Here is a 19671-nt window from a genome sequence, read left to right on the forward strand (position 1 = left end):
AAAGAGAAACAAACATGGCAACCTCCACTTTTTTATTACATGCTCTATGTAACACTTAATTTTTTAGCAGGGAATATGATAAGGCTCGGACTTAAAAGCCACTAACATATCACAACACAAACACTGGTCACCAACTGGACCAAGCCAATAAATACATTCGATGCAACCAGTCATATGGTTTGCATTGGCAGCAGGAGTCTTACATATTCTCCCTGATTGGCCTCTAAGTCACCGTTACACACTGCAGACGTTACCAGTGGCTCAGCTTCCTGTGTGGACACCAGTTATTGACTATGACTCGCTGCTTACAACAGGTTAGAGACAAACAAAGCATCTGACATCCAGTTTTTTTGGGGGGGTAGACATTGAGGACTTCATTTTTCAAAACTTACTGTGGTAGAAAAACTCTTTATTGTTGCCGATTCTCACATAAATCTACCCAACATTCTGCATAAGGCTGCGCAACATATCGCTTCAACATCTACACTGTGATGTGCATCAGGAAAAGTAAATTGTTATTTGCAGCTGGCAAAAGGTGCATGTGTGTCAGATGACTGGACATAAAATGTCAAGTAAAATTATGCAGAACAATTATGCTACAACTTCACTGCCACTCTCAAATAATCATTTTTACTGAATCATCTACAGGAGTTAGAACATTTCAACAGCATGACCCTTGATATGCTGAAATCTATAAATTATTATTTGAAGTCTGCATGCAAAGACATAAAACAGAAAAATGGAAAAAAGTGGAATAATTATATCAAAAAGAAGCTAAATGCTTTCCTTCCCGTATATCTCTTCAATCTCCTGACCATGCATACACTTCCCTACAAAATTAGCCAATTATTTTAAAGACACTTTTTTTTTTTAATAAACCTGTAAATTAACCTTGAAAAAGTCACTTTATGTGTTTAATGAGACTGTATTTTTGGAGACAAAAGCTGCAATATAACATCTTTTCTTGTCCAGTCTTAATGCTGCACTTCTTCGTTCTGACACAACAGTTTGCATCGACTGGCTTGAGAATGTGTCAATTTTCTGCAATTCTCAATATTTTCCAGGATTATTTCGCTTTGCTGTGACATCTGTAGCCTTATTACCCAACTTGCACAAAATTAATCTTATGTGATTAATTGAAATCTTTTAAACATCCTATATTTTGTGCAGACAGTTGGGAAGGAGGTTGACTGGTGTGACGACATGACGTAAACATTTCTTTATTTCTGCCCCTAAATGTGTGAACTGTAAATATGAACATGAACTGAGACTTTCTTTACCCACAGTTGCACGATGGCAGTAGTTTTTCCAAACAAACACTACTCGAGGAGAGTTTATTGTACCTGCTCCACCTCTCCTTGGGTGATGGGTTGAGTCTGAAAGCGAGCGTTGGCTCTGCGCTGGCGGGTGTCACCACGACCACCTTCTGCTGCTTTAGCTGTAGGCTGGGCGAGGCGGTTGAACAGGGCCATCTTCTCAGACAAACTGAGCGATGAAAGATCAGGCTCATCTAGAAAGAACTCCTGGGTGTCTAACTCTCCTCCTCCACTGGATGCCTGACCTGGCCCTTGGGTTTCTTTGGTTTCCTGCTCCTGAGCTGCTGAGCTTGGCTGAGAGGAGGCCTGTACGCTGTAGTCGTGTCAGGGGACAAACAATGGATGTCAGTCTTCCATTTAGAAACTTAAAGAAGTCAAGGAAAGGTTTCAAATAGATTATACCATCACATTCCTGCCTTATGAAGACCAGAACTTGTCATTTTTACCATCTATGACTTAAGGAATTGCATATCTCAACTGTAATAAAGAAACTTGTCTCTATTTAAGCTTTTACAGACGAGAATGCTTCAACAGCTAATGAGATCCTCTCCTATAAACAAATAAACATGCATGTAAACACCTGACAGTGACAACTGTGTCAGATTACGCACACAGCCACAGAGACATAAGCAGATAATCAGACATATGCCGGATAATCATATAATGCACTTGGATGATTGTAGGGGTTATAGCAATCTCTCTACAGCACCATGACTGAAGCCTGGTAAACAAGCTACAAGGCACATGAACCTGGACCTGTCACAGGCTTTAACTGGCTCAACCTCTGACTTTTCTCTGAGATATGTCACCAATGTTCCCACTGAAGTTATTGACCCACATGTGAGAAACTCTGCAAAGCAGGAATGCTTGGAAATGCTGCATGAGCTATTGCATAAACATGGTGTTTCTTCCCCCTATAAGGTGCACACAGCTGAGAAGCAGCATGCGAGGGGGCAGAAATAACACAGTAAGGTGAGCTGGTTGGGCAAATCATCCTGACAACCAGGAGAGGGAGATGAAGATCTGTTCATTAAAGGGGCATTGCAGGAACAACCGATACATTTTCATTTAAAGCTGCAGCAAAGAAGCATTGACCAAAAGTTTCTATGTGACATGATTTAGATGTCGTGCAACAGCTTTGTTTCATATTAGCTGCAAAGTTACAGCAAAGAATCCAGGAAAATGATCTCAGTCGTTGTTCTGGATTCTTTACTTCTTCATTCATCATGAAGGCCAAACCGAAAGCAGGAGGTTGCAAACTAAATCACTTAATTGAACATTTTCTAATAAACAGGTAATATTTTCTAAATCAACTGAAGACAGTCCACATCTTCTACACTAAGATTCTGGATCATTTTAAAGTACACAGGTTATTCTGTGTATTTGATTAAAGCTTATATCCTAAAGGGCTTGGTAAAGATGTAAATGATGTTCATGTACACATGCATGCTTAACAAGGCAGCCCAGCCCACCTGATGCTAGTCACACTGGTGCTGGTGGGGCTGAAGACTTGATTTGCAAAATTGTGGACGCCCACAGGTTGTGACGATGTGGTGGAATCACTTTAAAGTGGATGAAAGGAGGCATAGCAGGATAAAAGTGTGAAATATCGATAATTCAAGAAAAAGACAAGTAGAAAAGTGGAAACGTCGACAGGAGTGTGTGAAGGTGTGGCAAATAAAGTGAAAGGAAAAGAAATAAAAGAATATTTCTTAAAAGTGATGCATACAACAGCTAGAAACATTAAATTCAAGGACATACCTTGAAGCATTGACCACCTCTCTGTTGGTGACAGGTTGTGTGTGTGAACGGTCCTGAACTCTTCTAAGACGTCTTTCTACCGCAGCGTTTCGTGAGCGGGGTTTGGGAACGCCTCCATCCGATGTCCTCTCCAGCTCCTGGGACATGTCGGGAAAACACATCATACACTATATGCTCACCTGTTAACCATGATGACCTTCATGTGTGGATTTGTGGGTATTTATGTTGGGATATTGTGCATTTTGGTCAACATTACATTATCTGTTTCAGTTTTCTCTTTACATCTTAGTTAGCATCACTTGTTTCATTTTGTAGAGCCTGATTCCTTGTGTATTTTGAAGAGTTTTGCTCTGTCGGTGGTTTGAGACATATTTATAGGTCATATATTCAGTTGCCTGTCACATAAACACTCTGGCAGATACACACCAGTCTGAACAGCATTACAATGCTGAATTTTGGTTAAGAACATGTTGTAATTCACATCTTTCTTTTTAACTGTGACAGAAAATTGCACATGTTAAAACACACAATCTGTAACTATATTATAACTTTATAACTGAGACATCTGAGGAGTAAATGCTTACTATGCATTCTCCGCTGTTCATGAAATCACAGTACTAATTATTGTTACTCAAAGTTACTAAAATGCCAGTGCTTTAAATCCAAATCATTTTTCAGGCATACAGTTTACATGCTGTTTGTCTACTGCATTTATCATCTGTGGAGTGCTACGTTTACCCTGAAAAGGGATCTCTTTGCAGCAACACTCATCTTGGCTCTCTCATCCAGTTTTTCTTCTTCTGATTAAAAAAGACAAAGAAAAATAAATTAGAATTCTTTTTTAAAGTTTGATGAGAAGAATTCATGAATTGCAAACTGTAACTACATGAATATCCTCCACTATTAAACCCTACCTTCAGCATCCTGTAGTTGGGATGGACTTAGACGGGACCTGGTGAAAAAACATTCGTATTCACCAGCCATCGTTAGAAAACAGTCTAAAGACACAGAGTAGACCAAAATTTCTCAAATTGAGGAGTACAGCGCAGCCTCTGTTGTACCTGTCAGACTCCAAACGCTCTGCAGAGGTGATGGGCTGGGTCCTGAACCTTTCCGACATGCGACTGTCTCCTGGGGTGATGTACCGTCGAGGCCTCCGAGCCACTCTGTCACTGCTGCTCGCTGGATCCACCTCCATGGCTGAGAGGTCTACTTTGGTTGTCTCACTATTTCAGTGGTGCATAAGTGTGTGTGTGTGTGTATGTGTGTGTGTGTGTGTGTGTGTGTGTGTATGTGTGAGTGTGTGTGTGTGTGTGTGTGTGTGTGTGTGTGTGTGTGTGTGTGTGAGAGAGAGGGGGGGTTATAAAAAACAAACAAAACAAGAAAAGTGAAACAGTTAAAACTACAAAAATAACAATAAAATGGCTGTTTTTAGGAGAAACTGCACTTCTATTAAAATAAATACAGTATTAGCAGAACAGAAATGTAATACTTTGTTAATCAAAGTATCGAGCACAAACAATGAGCACAAACATCCTGCAGTCCAGTAGTTAAAAGCCATTGCTTCACGTTAACATGCAACAGCAAACATCCAAATGGTAACTTGCTAGAAAGAACTTGCAAGAGCAACTGAAGCCCCTGATACATTTCATGCCAACTAGATAAATTCATTCCCATTATTTGCATGAACCATCAGTGCATTTATTTATTGTTACAGTTTACTACTGCACTATCAGAGTTATTAAGCAGTGCAACACAGAGCCCATGCTAGTGAACCTACAACTCAGGTTTCCGGTTGGCATTCTCCAGGTAAGAGTGTCGTAGTTGTGCGACTGACACCCTTGTGTCCAAGGTGCCCATCTCCCCATTAGCCATCCCAGGAGGAAGGCCAATCCTAGATGCTTCTTTGCTGGCTGCTGCCCTTTCAATCCGATACATAGCAGAATGCTGGCTTAAGCCTATATCGGACATAGAGCGTGTTCTTATCTTGGGTTTGGGTCCCCCAGTCATTTCCATGCTTCTGTGTTTAGCCTGAGGCAAAGAGGATCCCCGCTGGAGATAAACAGCTGAGTCAAACGTCTGGTGCTGCAATGACAACTGCTGCTGCGACTGAGGCACATTCTCTTCTGGTTGAGGCTCTGGTCGTCTTATATAAGAGTCTTGCTGCTTACTTGAAGACTCTTGTGTTTGCAGGTCATATTCATGTGGCCCTTGAGACTGTCTTTGGTGCTCTTGAGGCTGTCTCAAGTTGTTGTACTGATGCTGCTGTTGCAGATCTTGCTGAATTTGAGTGTAATGTTCTTCCTTTCTGGGTTCTTGCTGTTGCGTTGTTTCAGACTCTTGCTGTTTGGTTTGGGGATCTTGATGGTACAGAACTTCTGGGGATGGATGTTGCCCAACCTGCTGATGTACGGAGGCATGGGAAGACTGCATAGATCTAAATATTCTCTCCTCTTGGCTGTCGTGACTGGAAAGATGTTCTCTTCCTCTTTCTCTGATCCTTTGTACTTGTCTTTCCCTTCCTCTCTCCCTTGGTCTTTCCCGATCCCAGTCCTCCTCTCCTCGGCTTATCCTCCTCCGTTCTGGGCTGTTGTTCTGCCAGTCCATGTCTTCGTGCTGACCCCTGTGAGTGTCATCCACGCTCCTTTCTCTTCGACGAATCTCTGAGGGTAACACAGCTTTCCTGCTCTTTAGCAGGCCTTCTGTATGGGCTTCTTCCTTAAGAACTTGCCTTGCCTCCAGTCTTGCCTCCCTGTGGGATGCGTAGATTTGGTCAGCACTAATTCTTCTCCGTGGTTGTACCTCTGGAGGTTCAGAGGGTTTGCCAGCTGGTACTGGAGCTGTCATGGCCAAATATGGCTGAGAGTCTAAAGGGGGGCCAGAGTGTTGGTACCCAGATGTGGACACTGGGTACATGGTTGGGCCATGGACCGGACGACGACCTGGGCTAGGCTGAGGTTGGGGAACAGTCCTTTGTGGCATTTGTTCTGAATGCTGAGAGGTATTCTGAGCAGTACTCCTATGGGTACGGTGTCTGTTAGCCTGGTGCCTGTCTGGACTCCAGTCGGGAGGCTTCACAGCTGTTTCATCCTTGGACAACCGTTCCCTTACTCGGATTCTTAGAGAAAGAATACAGGACACTAAGACTCCAGATCAATTAAAGAGCTACAGTCCTGTGTGAACTTTACAACCAAAGCAGATATAAAGGGTTTCGAGCCAGCCGCTATTTTCATGGCTGCCTGTGTAAGTGGCGGACAAAATATTAACCTTAAGAGCTCAATCCTGCTGTACAAATCCTACTACCAATGGTGAAATATACAGAGCAAAAGTTCATAACATAAGACCATCATGGGACCAACTTCAGCTCCAGAAATCCAACTCTAGCACAGCAAGGTCAAGTGGCAGCATGCCGTGAGTTTTAAATTTGAGTCCAACGCTCCCTCTCTGATGTCTCCGTGCTAAAAAAGTCCAACTATTTTCATCTCCAACCTTCTGACCTCTGATAGCCGAAGGTTGGACTAATCTCATTGTACACCACTAAGCCAGACATAATTGATGGACATCTGCTTTATCTAAAATGGCATGAAGGACTTAAACAGTACTTGTGCGACATGAGCACACACTAATACTAGCTGCTATAATCAGCTGATAAGACCACAAGGAAAGTTAGAGCTGTGGCAAATGCTTCTCTTTTAAACAAGGAGTAATAAGAAAGCTGGAATTAGATCCAGCTGACTAAAGGGTTAGCATGTTGAGTTTTGTTTGTTTTGTTTTTTGCAAGTGGAACATAATGTATATCAGTTTTTATTGATGTGTTGTCATGAAGCCAGACATAATAGGGTTTGTCTGCTTGCCTCTTGGTGCTTCAGTATCAAACTATGTTATTTTTTTGTACTGGTCACTCCAGATATAAACATACACAGGACTTCAAACTTTTTGATCTAATCATCACCGTTCAAAACTATATCAGACAATTAAAACCTTTCATGAAAGTTCTCTTATGGAAATGGATGTAAGGATACAGTAGTTAAAGTCACTGGCATTATACAAGACTCAGACATCATCTCATCGGGGTTAACAGGCAAGAATCTGAGAAGGAAGCCATGTGAGTGTGGCCTTTAAGTGCTGAGTCAGCGGGTCTGCAACTGACTAGGTCAGGATCTGAAGTTGAGTAATGTTGTCACCTCATCAGCTCCACTTCATTAACACCTCTCAGCTGCCCATGAAGGCCACACAGAGCTACTCTACTTTAACAAGGATATAGGTGCAGCAATAATATTACTTCCTCTGGTTTCTCTTTTAGCATAACAAATGCTATAATTATTTATGAACAGAAACAAGACAATGATGCTTTAGTGTTTTCAGAGAGGACTAACTAGGTTTTTGATTCATAAATATAAGGACAGCAGGGTGAATATGAGCAGCAGAGGTGAGCAGCTTGTGGGTTTCTTTAGCCTCCCGTCTATTTTTTTTTATATTGTAAATCTTGATAGTGAAATAATACAGAATTAGAAATCAAACCCTAAAAATTTCTATAGTAAAGTCTCAGTGAAACAGCACAATAAAAACACATAGTTCAAAGCACTTAGTCAGCTTTTGTGGAAATGTTTCACTACGGCAAACCTACATCACCACTCATCTAAGTGTGGCTGGATTTTTATTGAGAATGGTTTTATTTGCATACATTTTTCATTATTCCCAGCATCTTTCTTTAACCTCATGATGTAATCTGAGATCAAGGAAAAGTGATTAAGGAAAGAATAAGGGACTTTTTTTTTCTTTTTTTTTTTTTTTACCCTTCATGGAAAAAAAGTTAGAAATGGATGTTTTGTCAGTTGAATAAATAAAAATATCTAAAACACCACACGGTTATTATGAGGGAAACTAGGACTACAACTACTGATTGAAGTATATAAAGGGGTTATAGGTGTAATTTACGGGAGAAAAATGAGCTTTTGTCCACCAGCAACATGTGTGGAAAATATCTGGCTTTGTGATTTCATCACTTCTTTTTAAAGTCATGAAAAAGTTTTTTTAAAAAAAATCTGCTACAAACTCCTTTTAATTCAGTGAAAAAAAGAGATGAAAAAGAACATTTATAAGTCATTATGTGACAAATAATGACCAAAAACTATCTGAGACCTTTGCCAGTTGAAGACACATGTAACCGGTGGACAATGGGGGACTAGTGGGTCTTCACACTGGTGGCACACTGAATGGACAGTACCTTGAAGGCCAGCTGGAGATTGTCTGAGTGTCACTCTCTGAGTCTGTGTTGAGTGACCAGTCGCTCTTTGACAGGGCGGCCAGGCTACGGGATGATGTTGCCACAATGTCAGACCCTGAGGGAAACTTGTGACCAAGCTTCACTGACACCCTGCCTCATTTATCGAAATCATAACTATACTTAGTAATCACACACTGTGAATGAATATGTTGTGCAGGCTAAAGAACATACTGACGTATTGATGTGACATGAAAACAAATTGTTGCGGAACATGAGGAGCGTTATTTATAAACTTCAGACGATAATACAGTAAACCACTTGTCTCTGCCTCAACATCATCAACACATATTCTGTTTTATTTTCTCAGCTTGACAAATGTTACAACCATCACTCCATTTGTGGTAGTATCTTTGAGTTTATAATAGAAACAGTGACAAGCTCCCAGTCAATGAACCAAGCTGCTGTTAAGTTATGTAAACTGCAAGCACCCTCCCTGCAATCTTCCCTCTCACCCTCCAACCTTTCACTCATGAGCTCTCCAAAACAGCTTTCTATGTGAAACTGGAGCAGGATGGGCGACAGAGCTGGACCCAGAGCCTAGAAAGATCTCAGTGCTGGCAGAGTGGTAGAAGCAGCAGGATAGTCGCTTCTGAATCATGCTAGAACTAAAATAAAGCTCAATTAATTATGGTTTCTTTAGTTTTCCTCTTAATTTGTTTTTAGTTCGATTTCTCCATACGTGAAATCTTCGTGAGCAGCAGCATTTAATGGCTTTGTTTTTAGTTTCAGAACAGATTTCTGAGAGTCATAACCTAAAGTTGGTTCAACATACATTAAGCAGAAATGTTAATATGTAAATAAACAAAGAGCTTTGCCCAAAATTTTACAACTTTTAACAAGAAAATATTGTGCAATTTAAAAGTTCAAAAGCCTTTGAAAGAACCAATAAGGTCTGTACACACTTACCCCTGCCTGTTGAGGATGCTCTGGGCCTGTTGTTCTATGAATAAATCTCCAGGTGAGATGCCGTAACGAGTGGAGGGCAGGGATGCCCGGCGTGCAGTGCGGGGAGAGCTGGGCACTGCTGCAATACTGTAGTCCCTGCTGGAGGTGGCGCTTTGCTCCTGGTGGGCTGCATCGGGGTGGTGTGTGTGATGTTGGGGTTGTGGCTGAGGCCTGTGCTGATGCTGAGGGTGATGCTGATGCTGATGCTGAGGGTGATGCTGATGCTGAGGGTGATGCTGATGCTGATGCTGAGGGTGAGGCTGATGCAGTGTCTGATGCTGATGCTGAGGCTGATGCTGAGGGTGATGTTGAGGCTGAGGTTGAGGCTGAGGCTGATGCTGAGGATGATGTTGAGGCTGAGGTTGAGGCTGAGGCTGATGCTGAGGATGATGTTGAGGCTGAGGTTGAGGCTGAGACTGACGCTGATGCTGTTCTGTTCTGGGTCTAGAAGAGACCATTCGCTCCTGAGCACTGCCGCCACGGCGATAGTTCTCCATATTCAACTCTCTTTCCCGCTCTGAAAATCTGCCCGATCTGTCTTGAGTCGAAGGTGGCACTTGATTTGAGTGGGCGGGGCTCAAAATCTCAGCAGGTGCAGAATCTGGGTGTGTCCTCATGCAAACCCTGCCCACTCCAGACCTGTACGGCACCCTGGAGTCCTGTCCTTGTGCCCCAACCTCTGTTCTGTCTCTGTCTCTTTCTCTGTCTCTGTCTCTGTCTTGTCTGGTGGCGGTTTGCCGATCAGGGATGTCTGGATCCCGCTTGGAGCGATAGCGCGGTGTGTAATCGATGTCTGCTTCCTGATCCAGGAGGATGCCATAACGCTCCGACAGTTGCCGGCGGCGCTCAGCTTTGTAACGGGCGATGCGTTCAGCCTTGGAGCTGAGGCTGGTAGAATCTGCTGGGCCAGATGTGGGTGTGGAGGACGTGGATAACGTTACTGGGTCAACGTACACTACAACCGGCTCCGGGCGGCCACTGCCAACACCACCTTTGACCTGAGGAGATCTGTCTGGAGACAACACTTTTTTCCGTGGTGTATCCAGCTCTTCTCGACTGTAGCGCCTCACTGCAGTAACAGTTTAAATATTTCATTACATTCATTGACAACCAAGAATCACGGCACTATATGCATAAAAAAAACATAAATAATTCTAAGGTTTAAGGTGTCTGAAAAGTAAAAAAAGATAAAAGTACGGCTTATTTTGAAGAAGTAAAAAACAAAAAACTGTCAACATTGGTTAAATTGGCAATTCTGCATCTGAAAAACACCATAAAACTTCTGGAACAGTATCTTTTTGGAAAACTAAGACCAATGTACAGATGTTCTGTACATCCCGTAGATGTACAGAATGAAATTAAGCAATATCTGCTCAAACATCTCATATGTGAAGCACAGCAGTGGAAGGCTGATGATTAGGGTTTGTTTTGCAACAATGCGAGATTAGAAGCAAGACAGCAAATACATAGCAGAATGGTTTTTATTAAAAATGACAATTTATAGAAGGAGTCCAGACCGCAGCCTGACTGAAATGCTGCAATGCTGTCGGATCTTAAAGCTCTTTTTCCACTAGTACCTACTTGGCTGGACTCAAATCAGCTGAGTTTAGGTTGTTTTCCACTACAGGTCAGTACCACTTCAATGGGGTCATTATATCAAGGCATATGGAAAGTCCTGTGATGTCATTTATATGGGACACTCGCACCTTCTCCTTTCAGGTTACTCCATCTAGATCCCTCTGGGTTATTTCATCGGCCACATAGCATACAAACATCTGGACCATTGTGTTGTATGCCATAATTTACCTCAATGAAGATCATAGAAACAATAAAACCCTGTGGTCACTACTGCAGCGTTTTCTCAATACTCGAGTTCTTGTGCAGCATTAGTGACATCACTCCTTAGCCAATCAATGGCTTACTGTCAATAGAGACCACATTTTCTTCTTGACTCAGCTTATTTGGAACTTTGGCTGAGTAGGTGGCACAAAACGTGCCCAGTACCAGGTGCTACAGCCTAATGGAAAACCCTAAATACTGATTCAAGCCAAGTCAGTTTCATCTAAGTTAAAATAATCAGCTGAAACAACATTGAAAATTTAATTATCAATATTCTTAATGCTTTTAAAATTGGGGTGTCACATGACTGAATTCCCTTCTTCCAAAACAGAGCCACAAATACACTGAGTGAACATAGTAAAAAGTTTACATACATCCAAGACAACATACTTTAAACGCATCATACCCGTCACACGAGGCTCACACGAGTCTGAGGCGCGGGTGTACCGCGGTGGATCCTCCTCCAACATCCTGTTGGCGACCAAACCACCTAGCACTTGAGCGGGTGGTGCTTCACTTTCGATCCCGTCCAGGCGCCGAGCTATCCTTTCCTTCCTTGTCAGAGACAGCAGTAATTTAGCTGAAAAACTATTCATAAAAACATTCAGATGAGTTTTTAAACAAAAGTTCACCTGTTCATCCCCAGATCCTTGGACACTGCACCCTCAAAGTATTTCTTCAATTCTGACACTAAAAATTTGAGAATATATCAGGACAACATATTATCATTTTAGTAAAAAGAAAAAAAAAAGAAAGTTCAAAGTAATAAAATGTTCATTTAGCTCTGTGTTACTCTAACATACCCTTAGGAAGCACAGCCAGAAGTTTGGCATCTGTATCCGAAACACTCTTGACCAAAGTGTTCTTGCCTTTCAGGGAGAAGTTACTCTGAAAACTTAAAGTATACAACAGAATCACAAACTTGCTTACTAATAATTTATTATCAGTTGTGTGTTTAAAAGAATGAGAAATGTATAGTCTAAATCTCATTAAGACAACAGGCGAGACTCCTGCCTTGGCCCCCAATACAGCATTGCCTTAATTAAAGACTTAAAGAGGTGTTCTCGGGTAAAGTGAGGAGATCAGTCGGTGTCACTGCTAACAACAAGAATTAGGTCATTAAATCTTGTTACACCACTAAATCGTAGGCAGCTTTCAAGGTTTTCTTCCAATGTTTTTGCCTGGAAACATCAACCTTTCACTTTTAGGCAAGAATTAATTAACTCAACACGCTTTCTAAAGATTTTCATTATGTATTTTTTTCCACCAGAAATGTTAGTTATTAGTTTCAGTGTTTCTAATTGTGTCCAGACACCAAATCCTCAAGAGACTACTACTTTTGCTGTAAGTTAAAGCATTAAACTTTATTTTGAGGTACAAGTATAATAGCATTTATGATAGCTTATTGTCTTTATAGCTGAACATCTTCTGAATAAAGTTGATTTCCTTGCAATGCTGGAGCACTGATGCTCTTATATGCAAGCAACCAGAAGAACAGAGGCCATTTATTGCAAGAAAAAGGAGGTCTTAGGGCACAGTGGTCCTGGAGGACGTGTTATACCGCTAATGCTATGGGAACAAAAAACATAATCTGTTTCAGACATCCTCAGCGTTTTGATAAGCCTGTTAAGCTAAAACAGTCTGGTAAAATCTATATGCTTACAAAGGCTGATTTTCATTAGAGGGAATTTCAAACACACCAAATAATTTGCAACAAATAGAAGAGCTTTTCCTTACCCACCTTAAGGCGTCTGTTGGCAGTGAGGTTGAGGTACTAAGTTTAGTGGGAGCTTTCGATCCAAATCCTGAGAAGAGAAATAAAATTAAACCAAATAAATTTAAACCATACTTTAATTATAATTAAAGCCACACCACACCTTTCTGGCTAAACTAAGCTATAGTTAGGCTGAACAGATAAAAATTATAATAATTATCTGTCTGGATTAGCTTTATATTCCTGCAAATAAAGCTCTCATGATTTTGTAATATGATCTACTGTGATGAAAAGGCATATGTCTTAGCACACTCCACCTCTCTGCTTGTATTTGTTTTTATGTCATGCTTTGTCTGGGGAACTGTTGGCTTGTTTCTTTTGGGCAGAAGGTATATAAATTACAGGACTATGAAACTTAATAAATCAATTTGAGTCCCCTTTTTCATCCCAGTTGTGTGCACAGCTCTGCGCTGGTTTAACTTTTAAAACCTAGCAATGCAGCACATTCCCACTGAGCTGCATGAAGGTTTTGATATGCTTATTTCTGCTTTTGAATATGAAAAACACATTTTTCCTGATTTATTTGTTCTGTAACTCTTCTGTAGAGAGTATTAAACTTTCTGAGCATCTCTTCCAGGACAGAGCGGAAGCGATGAGGCGAATCCTGGAAGCTGCAACCAGTAAAGTTTCGCTGACCTTGAGATCCATTAATGCTTTCATATCAGGCAAAAATGATCGTCCACAGGTAAAGCAAACTAACATGTTATCAAAAAGAACAAGAGAACAAATACCATTTACTTTTATTGTTCTGGCAAATCCTTAGTTAAAAAAAGAGAAAAGAAAAATAACACAACTGAAAACTAACTCTTTCACTCCCGTCTCCTAGCAACAGCCGCCTGTTGTAAAGCTGGTTCCCAGTATAGGGTACGGGTCATGTTACAGGACCAGACTCCTCCAGGGCACCACCCGACTTATTTTGGCCTCCTGGGACTGTGTGGCAACAAACTGAAACTTTCTGCACCACACAAATGTGTAAAGATATAACGATGCAGGCAAAACTTCAACGAGCATGAAGTTCAAGGACTTTTCAGCAACTTGTGCAGAAAGCTTGACTAAATTCATGAATACTTTTTGAACTAACAAAGGAATTTATTCAAACAGCAACAAAAAAGAGGGACCAATAACCTGGATTGGGTTTAATCTGTGCAAACAGCAGCACAAAATCTATTCTGCATCATCTTTTCTCTGGAAATAAAGCACCAATCCCAGATGAATGAATGTTAACAGTAAATTTAGCAAACTATTTAACGTCAAGCATAGTTGCAGCCTGGTTATGGTGCGTGAGTGTGTGTGTTTGTGCATGTATCTGTCTGTGACTTCACAAACTCCTCATGGTGGAAAGCCCCTTGCATCGATGTCAGTTTAGCTTTCCTTAGAAACAATTGCAGGTTGTCAAGCAAACAAGCAGAGGAAGGCTCAAGACTGACGGTGCCACAGAGCAGCTTAGGCTGCTGACGGTCCAAAAGTCAGCATGGTGAGGAGAGGGATTTTCTATAAATATTCAGAGGTGTAAAATAGACTCCCTGGAGACGCTGGACCTTTGCGTAGCTCAATTTGTGCATAATATAAACAGATCAAATGTATTGAGACACTGTTTTCGTTTGTAAAGGCCATTTTATGATGAGTGTTATTTAAAAGTGATGTGAAACATGAACAAGCCAAACAAGTACGACATCCAACACTCACCTGTTGAGCATAAAGAAGCAAATGACTCGAGTGAAGCTACACAAGCCAGTCACTGAAAGCACCTGGTGTGCAAACACTAATATCTGCAGTAACAGCAGTTAATGTGATGAGTAATATAAATGCTCCTCCAGTCCAACAGAACCAAAGCAAGGAGTCAAACTTCACAACATAAACCAGCTCAATACTTCCTCCCAGTAGCAGCAAAACCACATCAGACCAAGTCTTCAAAGCCTGTCGGACGGTTTAGGGTGTTAAAGTAGGTTAAGTCATCCTAGCAGCCGAACCAATCTCTCCTCTTTCACAGACCTTACCTTGCCTACAGGGCTGCACATGGTTCACATGGTAACTAGAGATCCATGGGTTACGAAACATGTTTAAGGAGAAGAGAAAGATGGTCTGAAGCTGGACTCCTGTATGGTCACAGTGGCGGTGATGGCAGCGGGCAGTGATAGCGGTAGAGATGGGGACAGCTTCCAGCAAGTAGACAGGCAGGGATGAAGGTGGCGACACAACCACACACACACACACACACACACACTCACAGACACACATACACAGCTACAGCAGAGTGACTGCCACAAAGCAAGCTACAACCCACACATACTGGCAGTCATAGTAATACATGTGTGTGTCAGTAAATGTGTGCATGTATGGGAGCTGAGACAGAGAGAGAGAGAGGGCGAGAGAGAGAGAGAGAGAGAGAGAGAGAGAGACAGCACAGCAGGGTGCTAAAGCAGCTCAGAGCCCTAATCAGATTACAGGCAGAAATTAGCCTTGATGATAAAAACTCTAGGACAGGATTGGAGGAAGTGTCCAGCAGGGCTGCAGGGGGTGGCATGGGGTCCAGGGCTACTGGAAGTCAGATGGTAGCTTAGCGAGCACACACACACACACACACACACACACACACACATCAGGCATGTATCAGCCAAGATTGCCATACACGACCAGATTCCTCTAAAGTAAAGCAACACTTTACCTTTGCAGAGTCTTTGTGATCATCGCTGAGGTGATCTGAAATCCTCCTTAAATGTAGCTGGAATCTAAATGTCAGTGAATCAGCAGGAATTTGATTCATTGTGTTTGTGAGAGTTCTTCTCATCTTGCCTTGATGGCAGCTCCAAAACACCAGTAGTGGTTTGTCCTAAATGTGCGACGCAGGGTTACATAAGAAAAACCTTTGGGAATAAGTGTTTTAAGAGGAGATTTTAAAAAAGACATTGGCTTAAATTACCTGATCTTTTCAGGTATTTTGTCCACTTTAATGTGAAATTCTGCCCCTGGAACATGTAAAAGTCTCCTGACTGGAATATATGCATTTCTATGTGCTTATTTGGCTCATTAAGGTCAGATAAATAAATAGCTAATATCAATTTTAAAACATGCTGGAAGACAAAATACCAAGGCTAAAACTGAAGTAATATTTTCTCTTTGTTTTAGTTTCTCTTAAAGGTTTGTCTGCTGTCTTCTCTACAGTCTGGAGCAGAAGGTGCGTTTTTTTAATCTTTATCTTTATCTTTATCTTCCTTTTTTTTTTTCAACACACACCCATCTTTCCTCATGTCATATTTCCTCATTTATAAGGCAGCACCGGTAGAACTGGCTACAGGGCCTAAGTATAGTGTCGTTCTGAAACATTGTCGGATGTAAATGTCTGTATGTCTAACCTTGGATGAGCTGACTTGAACCTTGAATTTCCGCTTGGAGATAAATAAAGTACATTTGATTTGATTTGATGTGAATGATGGATCTGTGGTTGAGACAAGTGAAAAGTCTGCTGCCGTGGTCAAGGAGTGAAATAAGTATGTAAAGTGGTTTCATTGTCTTTAAATTTCAGTGTTATTTTAGCTTATTAAGGCACAACTGAACGTGTTTTCTGCTACATTTCTCATATACATGACTGAACCCAAAAGACGGCGTCATGATCTAGTTTGTGTTCCTGTTCTCTGAAGCTGAACCAGCTTCCTCCACCCTCTCATACCATGTAACAAACACACAGGGGTTGCCAGATAATGCAATTCACCAGTGCACTAACTCTTCCTCTGACACAAGTTGGCTCTGAAGTACAGAGATACAGCAGGTGCAGACATAATCTCACCCAGGAAACAACACAATGGCCACTTGTGTAAGTCACAACATCGTCATATCAGTGAGAGTGGGACAAGTTTAGGAAGATGGATCACCCTGCTGCTCCAAGAAACTGCTGAGTTTTACTAAACTATAAGTTATATTATCCATTTTTTTAAAAGCAAATTTAAAATTTAGGTTTGAAAATAAAAACTCAGGAAGTTTCATTAGTTTAACCCATATATGTTTAACTAGCTTTAGAAAATGACATTGATGGTTTTGTTTACTGTTATTTATATATATATATATATATATATATATATATATATATATATATATATATATATATATATATATATATATATATATATATATATATATATATATATATATATATACACTACTCACAAAAAGTTAGGGATATTTGGCTTTCAGATGAAATTTATGGAAAATGCAATATTAAACCCAATGGTAGTTACACCACAACAAAAAATTTGAACGTCTCAATATCTCGTCATGTGCCCTTGAGCATCAATTACAGCTTGACAACGACGTCTCATGCTGTTCACAAGGCAACTTATTGCCTGCTGAGGCATGGCATCCCACTCTTCTTGAAGGGCAGCCCTCAGGTCATTGAGGTTCTGGGGTGCAGGGTTTCGAGCCTCTACACGACGGCTCAGCTGATCCCACAGGTTTTCAGTGGGATTCAGGTCTGGAGAGAGTGCAGGCCGTTCCATTTGAGGTACACCAGTCTCCCAATAGCCGTTCCCTGATGATGCGACCTCAATGAGCAGGAGCATTGTCGTCCATGAAGATGAAATTAGGCCTGTGCTGTTCATGTAGGGGCACAATCACTGGATTAATGATGTTATTCAGGTAGTATGGGCTTGTCACTGTACCATTCACAAAGTGTAGGGCAGTTCTGTACCAAGTGGACACCCCTGCCCACACTGTAACACCGCCACCACCAAAAGCTCGCCTGGTGACAACAGTGGCTGATGCATAGCGCTCTCCCTGACGTCTCCAACATCGTTGCCGGCCATCATTTCTGCTCAGTGTGAATCGACTTTCATCAGAGAACAGCACTGAGGCCCACTGGTTCCTCGTCCAGCGTAAATGCTCCCTGGCCCATGCAAGACGATGATGCCTGTGCCTGGTGGTGTGGTCAGGTACCCGTGCAGGTCGTCTAGCACGCAGACCACGCTGATGGAAACGTTTCGAATGGTCTGACGTGACACTTGGGTGCCTCTCACCTCTCTTAAACGTGCCTGGAGTTGAGTGGCATTCATCATCCGGTTTCTCAGGGCAGTGTTCACAATGTAGCGGTCATCAGCACGGGATGTGGCCAAAGGACGTCCACTTCTAGGCCTTTCTGTGACTCTTCCAGTCTCTCCATATCTCTGTTGCAACCTGCTGATGACACTCTGTGACACTCCAAGCTCAGTGGCCACTTCTGTCTGAGAACATCCTGTTTGAAGCATCGCAATGGCAAGGGACTGTTGTTCCATTGTTAGGTGTCGTCTTGGTCTCATGATGTCAAAATGTGAACAGCATGATGAGGACAACTGTTTAAACACCAGCTCTAATTGAACCAGGACATTTATTGGTCAATTCAAGCATCACACACCTGCCGTGATTTTTGCCGTTAAGCTCCTTGTTAGAGAACAGCAACTTGTGCAAAATTTATTGAAACATTTAACAGCTGGACATGTGCATTTAAAAGCTTAGAGAAGATCACATTAAGTTCACCTGTACAGGTTTGAATGCATTTTAGGCTTGTTGTGAAATTTCACCCAAAAGCTGAATATCCCTAACTTTTTGTGAATAGTGTGTATATATATATATATATATATATATATATATATATATATATATATATATATATATATATATATATATAGCCTGCAGCCTGTTAGCTTGTACCACCCTATATATATATCTTAATTTAGCCACTTGGACGGCTCATGTTATGTCTCATTTTTATATATATATATATATATATATATATATACATATATATATGTATATATATATATATATATATATATATATATATACATATATATATGTATATATGTATATATAAATGTAAAATGTATCTCTGAAACTTTAAATCTGAACATTTTTTTACATGCAGAAAACAGTGTCACAATTCAAAGTATATGTTGCTGTCATGCCCTGCCGTCCTGGCTCCACTGCCCTCAGTTTGTCCTTCCTCTCCAGCCACAGCTGCACCTGGTCAGCCTTATGAACACACACCTGCCCACAATCCCCACCATCTCCTTTAAAGCCAGTACAGTCCTCCACGGCAGTCACCAGTCTGTCGTCACACTTCCTTCCTGAACCTTTGACGAATGAAAAAAACATCTTTGGACTAGCCTAACCTTGTGCAGTATGAGTCCATCCTAAACCATGACAGTAGTAGCATTACTATCACAAATTTGGCCCTGCGACCCATGAGTACATTTACGAGCTGCAAAAATGTGTCAATTTTGAGGCAAAATTATGTATTTTAAGCATCTTATAAATTCTCAGTCTGTCAATGCAGTTTTACCCTTTCAGGCACCAGAAATACTGTAACTGGGAAAAATGCTGAATATGTGGCAGTCTGTGGCAGGAAAATTACTCAATTATTTCATAGCAAGGCTTAATAATACCTAATTTTGCATTATGCATATGCAGCTTGCAAGATACCCAGTCGTCTCATCCCCCTGTGATGCACTTCCTCATTTAGTGCTATTTGGATCTCTGCAGCAGAGTTTTCAGCACAGCATTTTCCACTCCTGCTGCATCTGCCACATCCAAAAAACTCTCAAATATCAAAACTCGGTCAGGTAAAACCTTCATGTCATCACCTCTCACGTATGCATGTGCTGCCTCAGGTATATTACCAGTCTAGATGGATGGACCGTGACTTTTAGAAGCATCACTTTTACTGTTGTTTCCCTGTCATCATAAGGAGGCAAATATTCCCTCATCAACAGTAGAAAAGTGAT

General features: G+C 41.3%; 1 protein-coding gene across 10 annotated transcripts in view; it reads right to left on the reverse strand.

Annotated features, from left to right (window-relative positions):
• Positions 1–19671, reverse strand: part of LOC306758927 (supervillin-like) — a 51778-nt gene that overhangs the window by 26829 nt on the left and 5278 nt on the right. For 2 of the 10 annotated variants that reach the window (XM_079244362.1, XM_079244367.1), the window contains exons 1-14: positions 14920–15227; positions 12890–12953; positions 11952–12043; positions 11781–11838; positions 11555–11703; positions 9271–10378; positions 4858–6195; positions 4139–4303; positions 3992–4029; positions 3816–3877; positions 3078–3214; positions 2789–2878; positions 1344–1629; positions 204–269 (exon numbers count right to left, since the gene is read on the reverse strand). In XM_079244362.1, coding sequence (XP_079100488.1) covers positions 204–269; positions 1344–1629; positions 2789–2878; positions 3078–3214; positions 3816–3877; positions 3992–4029; positions 4139–4303; positions 4858–6195; positions 9271–10378; positions 11555–11703; positions 11781–11838; positions 11952–12043; positions 12890–12953; positions 14920–15160 — 3894 coding nt within the window. In that variant the 5' untranslated portion in view covers positions 15161–15227. Of the gene's footprint in view, positions 1–203; positions 270–1343; positions 1630–2788; positions 2879–3077; positions 3215–3815; positions 3878–3991; positions 4030–4138; positions 4304–4857; positions 6196–9270; positions 10379–11554; positions 11704–11780; positions 11839–11951; positions 12044–12885; positions 12954–14919; positions 15229–19671 lie in introns of those variants that run through there. The other 8 variants (XM_079244364.1, XM_079244365.1, XM_079244371.1 and 5 more) reach the window with 8 other exon arrangements.

Source organism: Telmatherina bonti (genome assembly GCF_933228915.1).
Source record: "Telmatherina bonti genome assembly, chromosome: 7".
NCBI classification, from domain to species: domain Eukaryota; kingdom Metazoa; phylum Chordata; class Actinopteri; order Atheriniformes; family Telmatherinidae; genus Telmatherina; species Telmatherina bonti.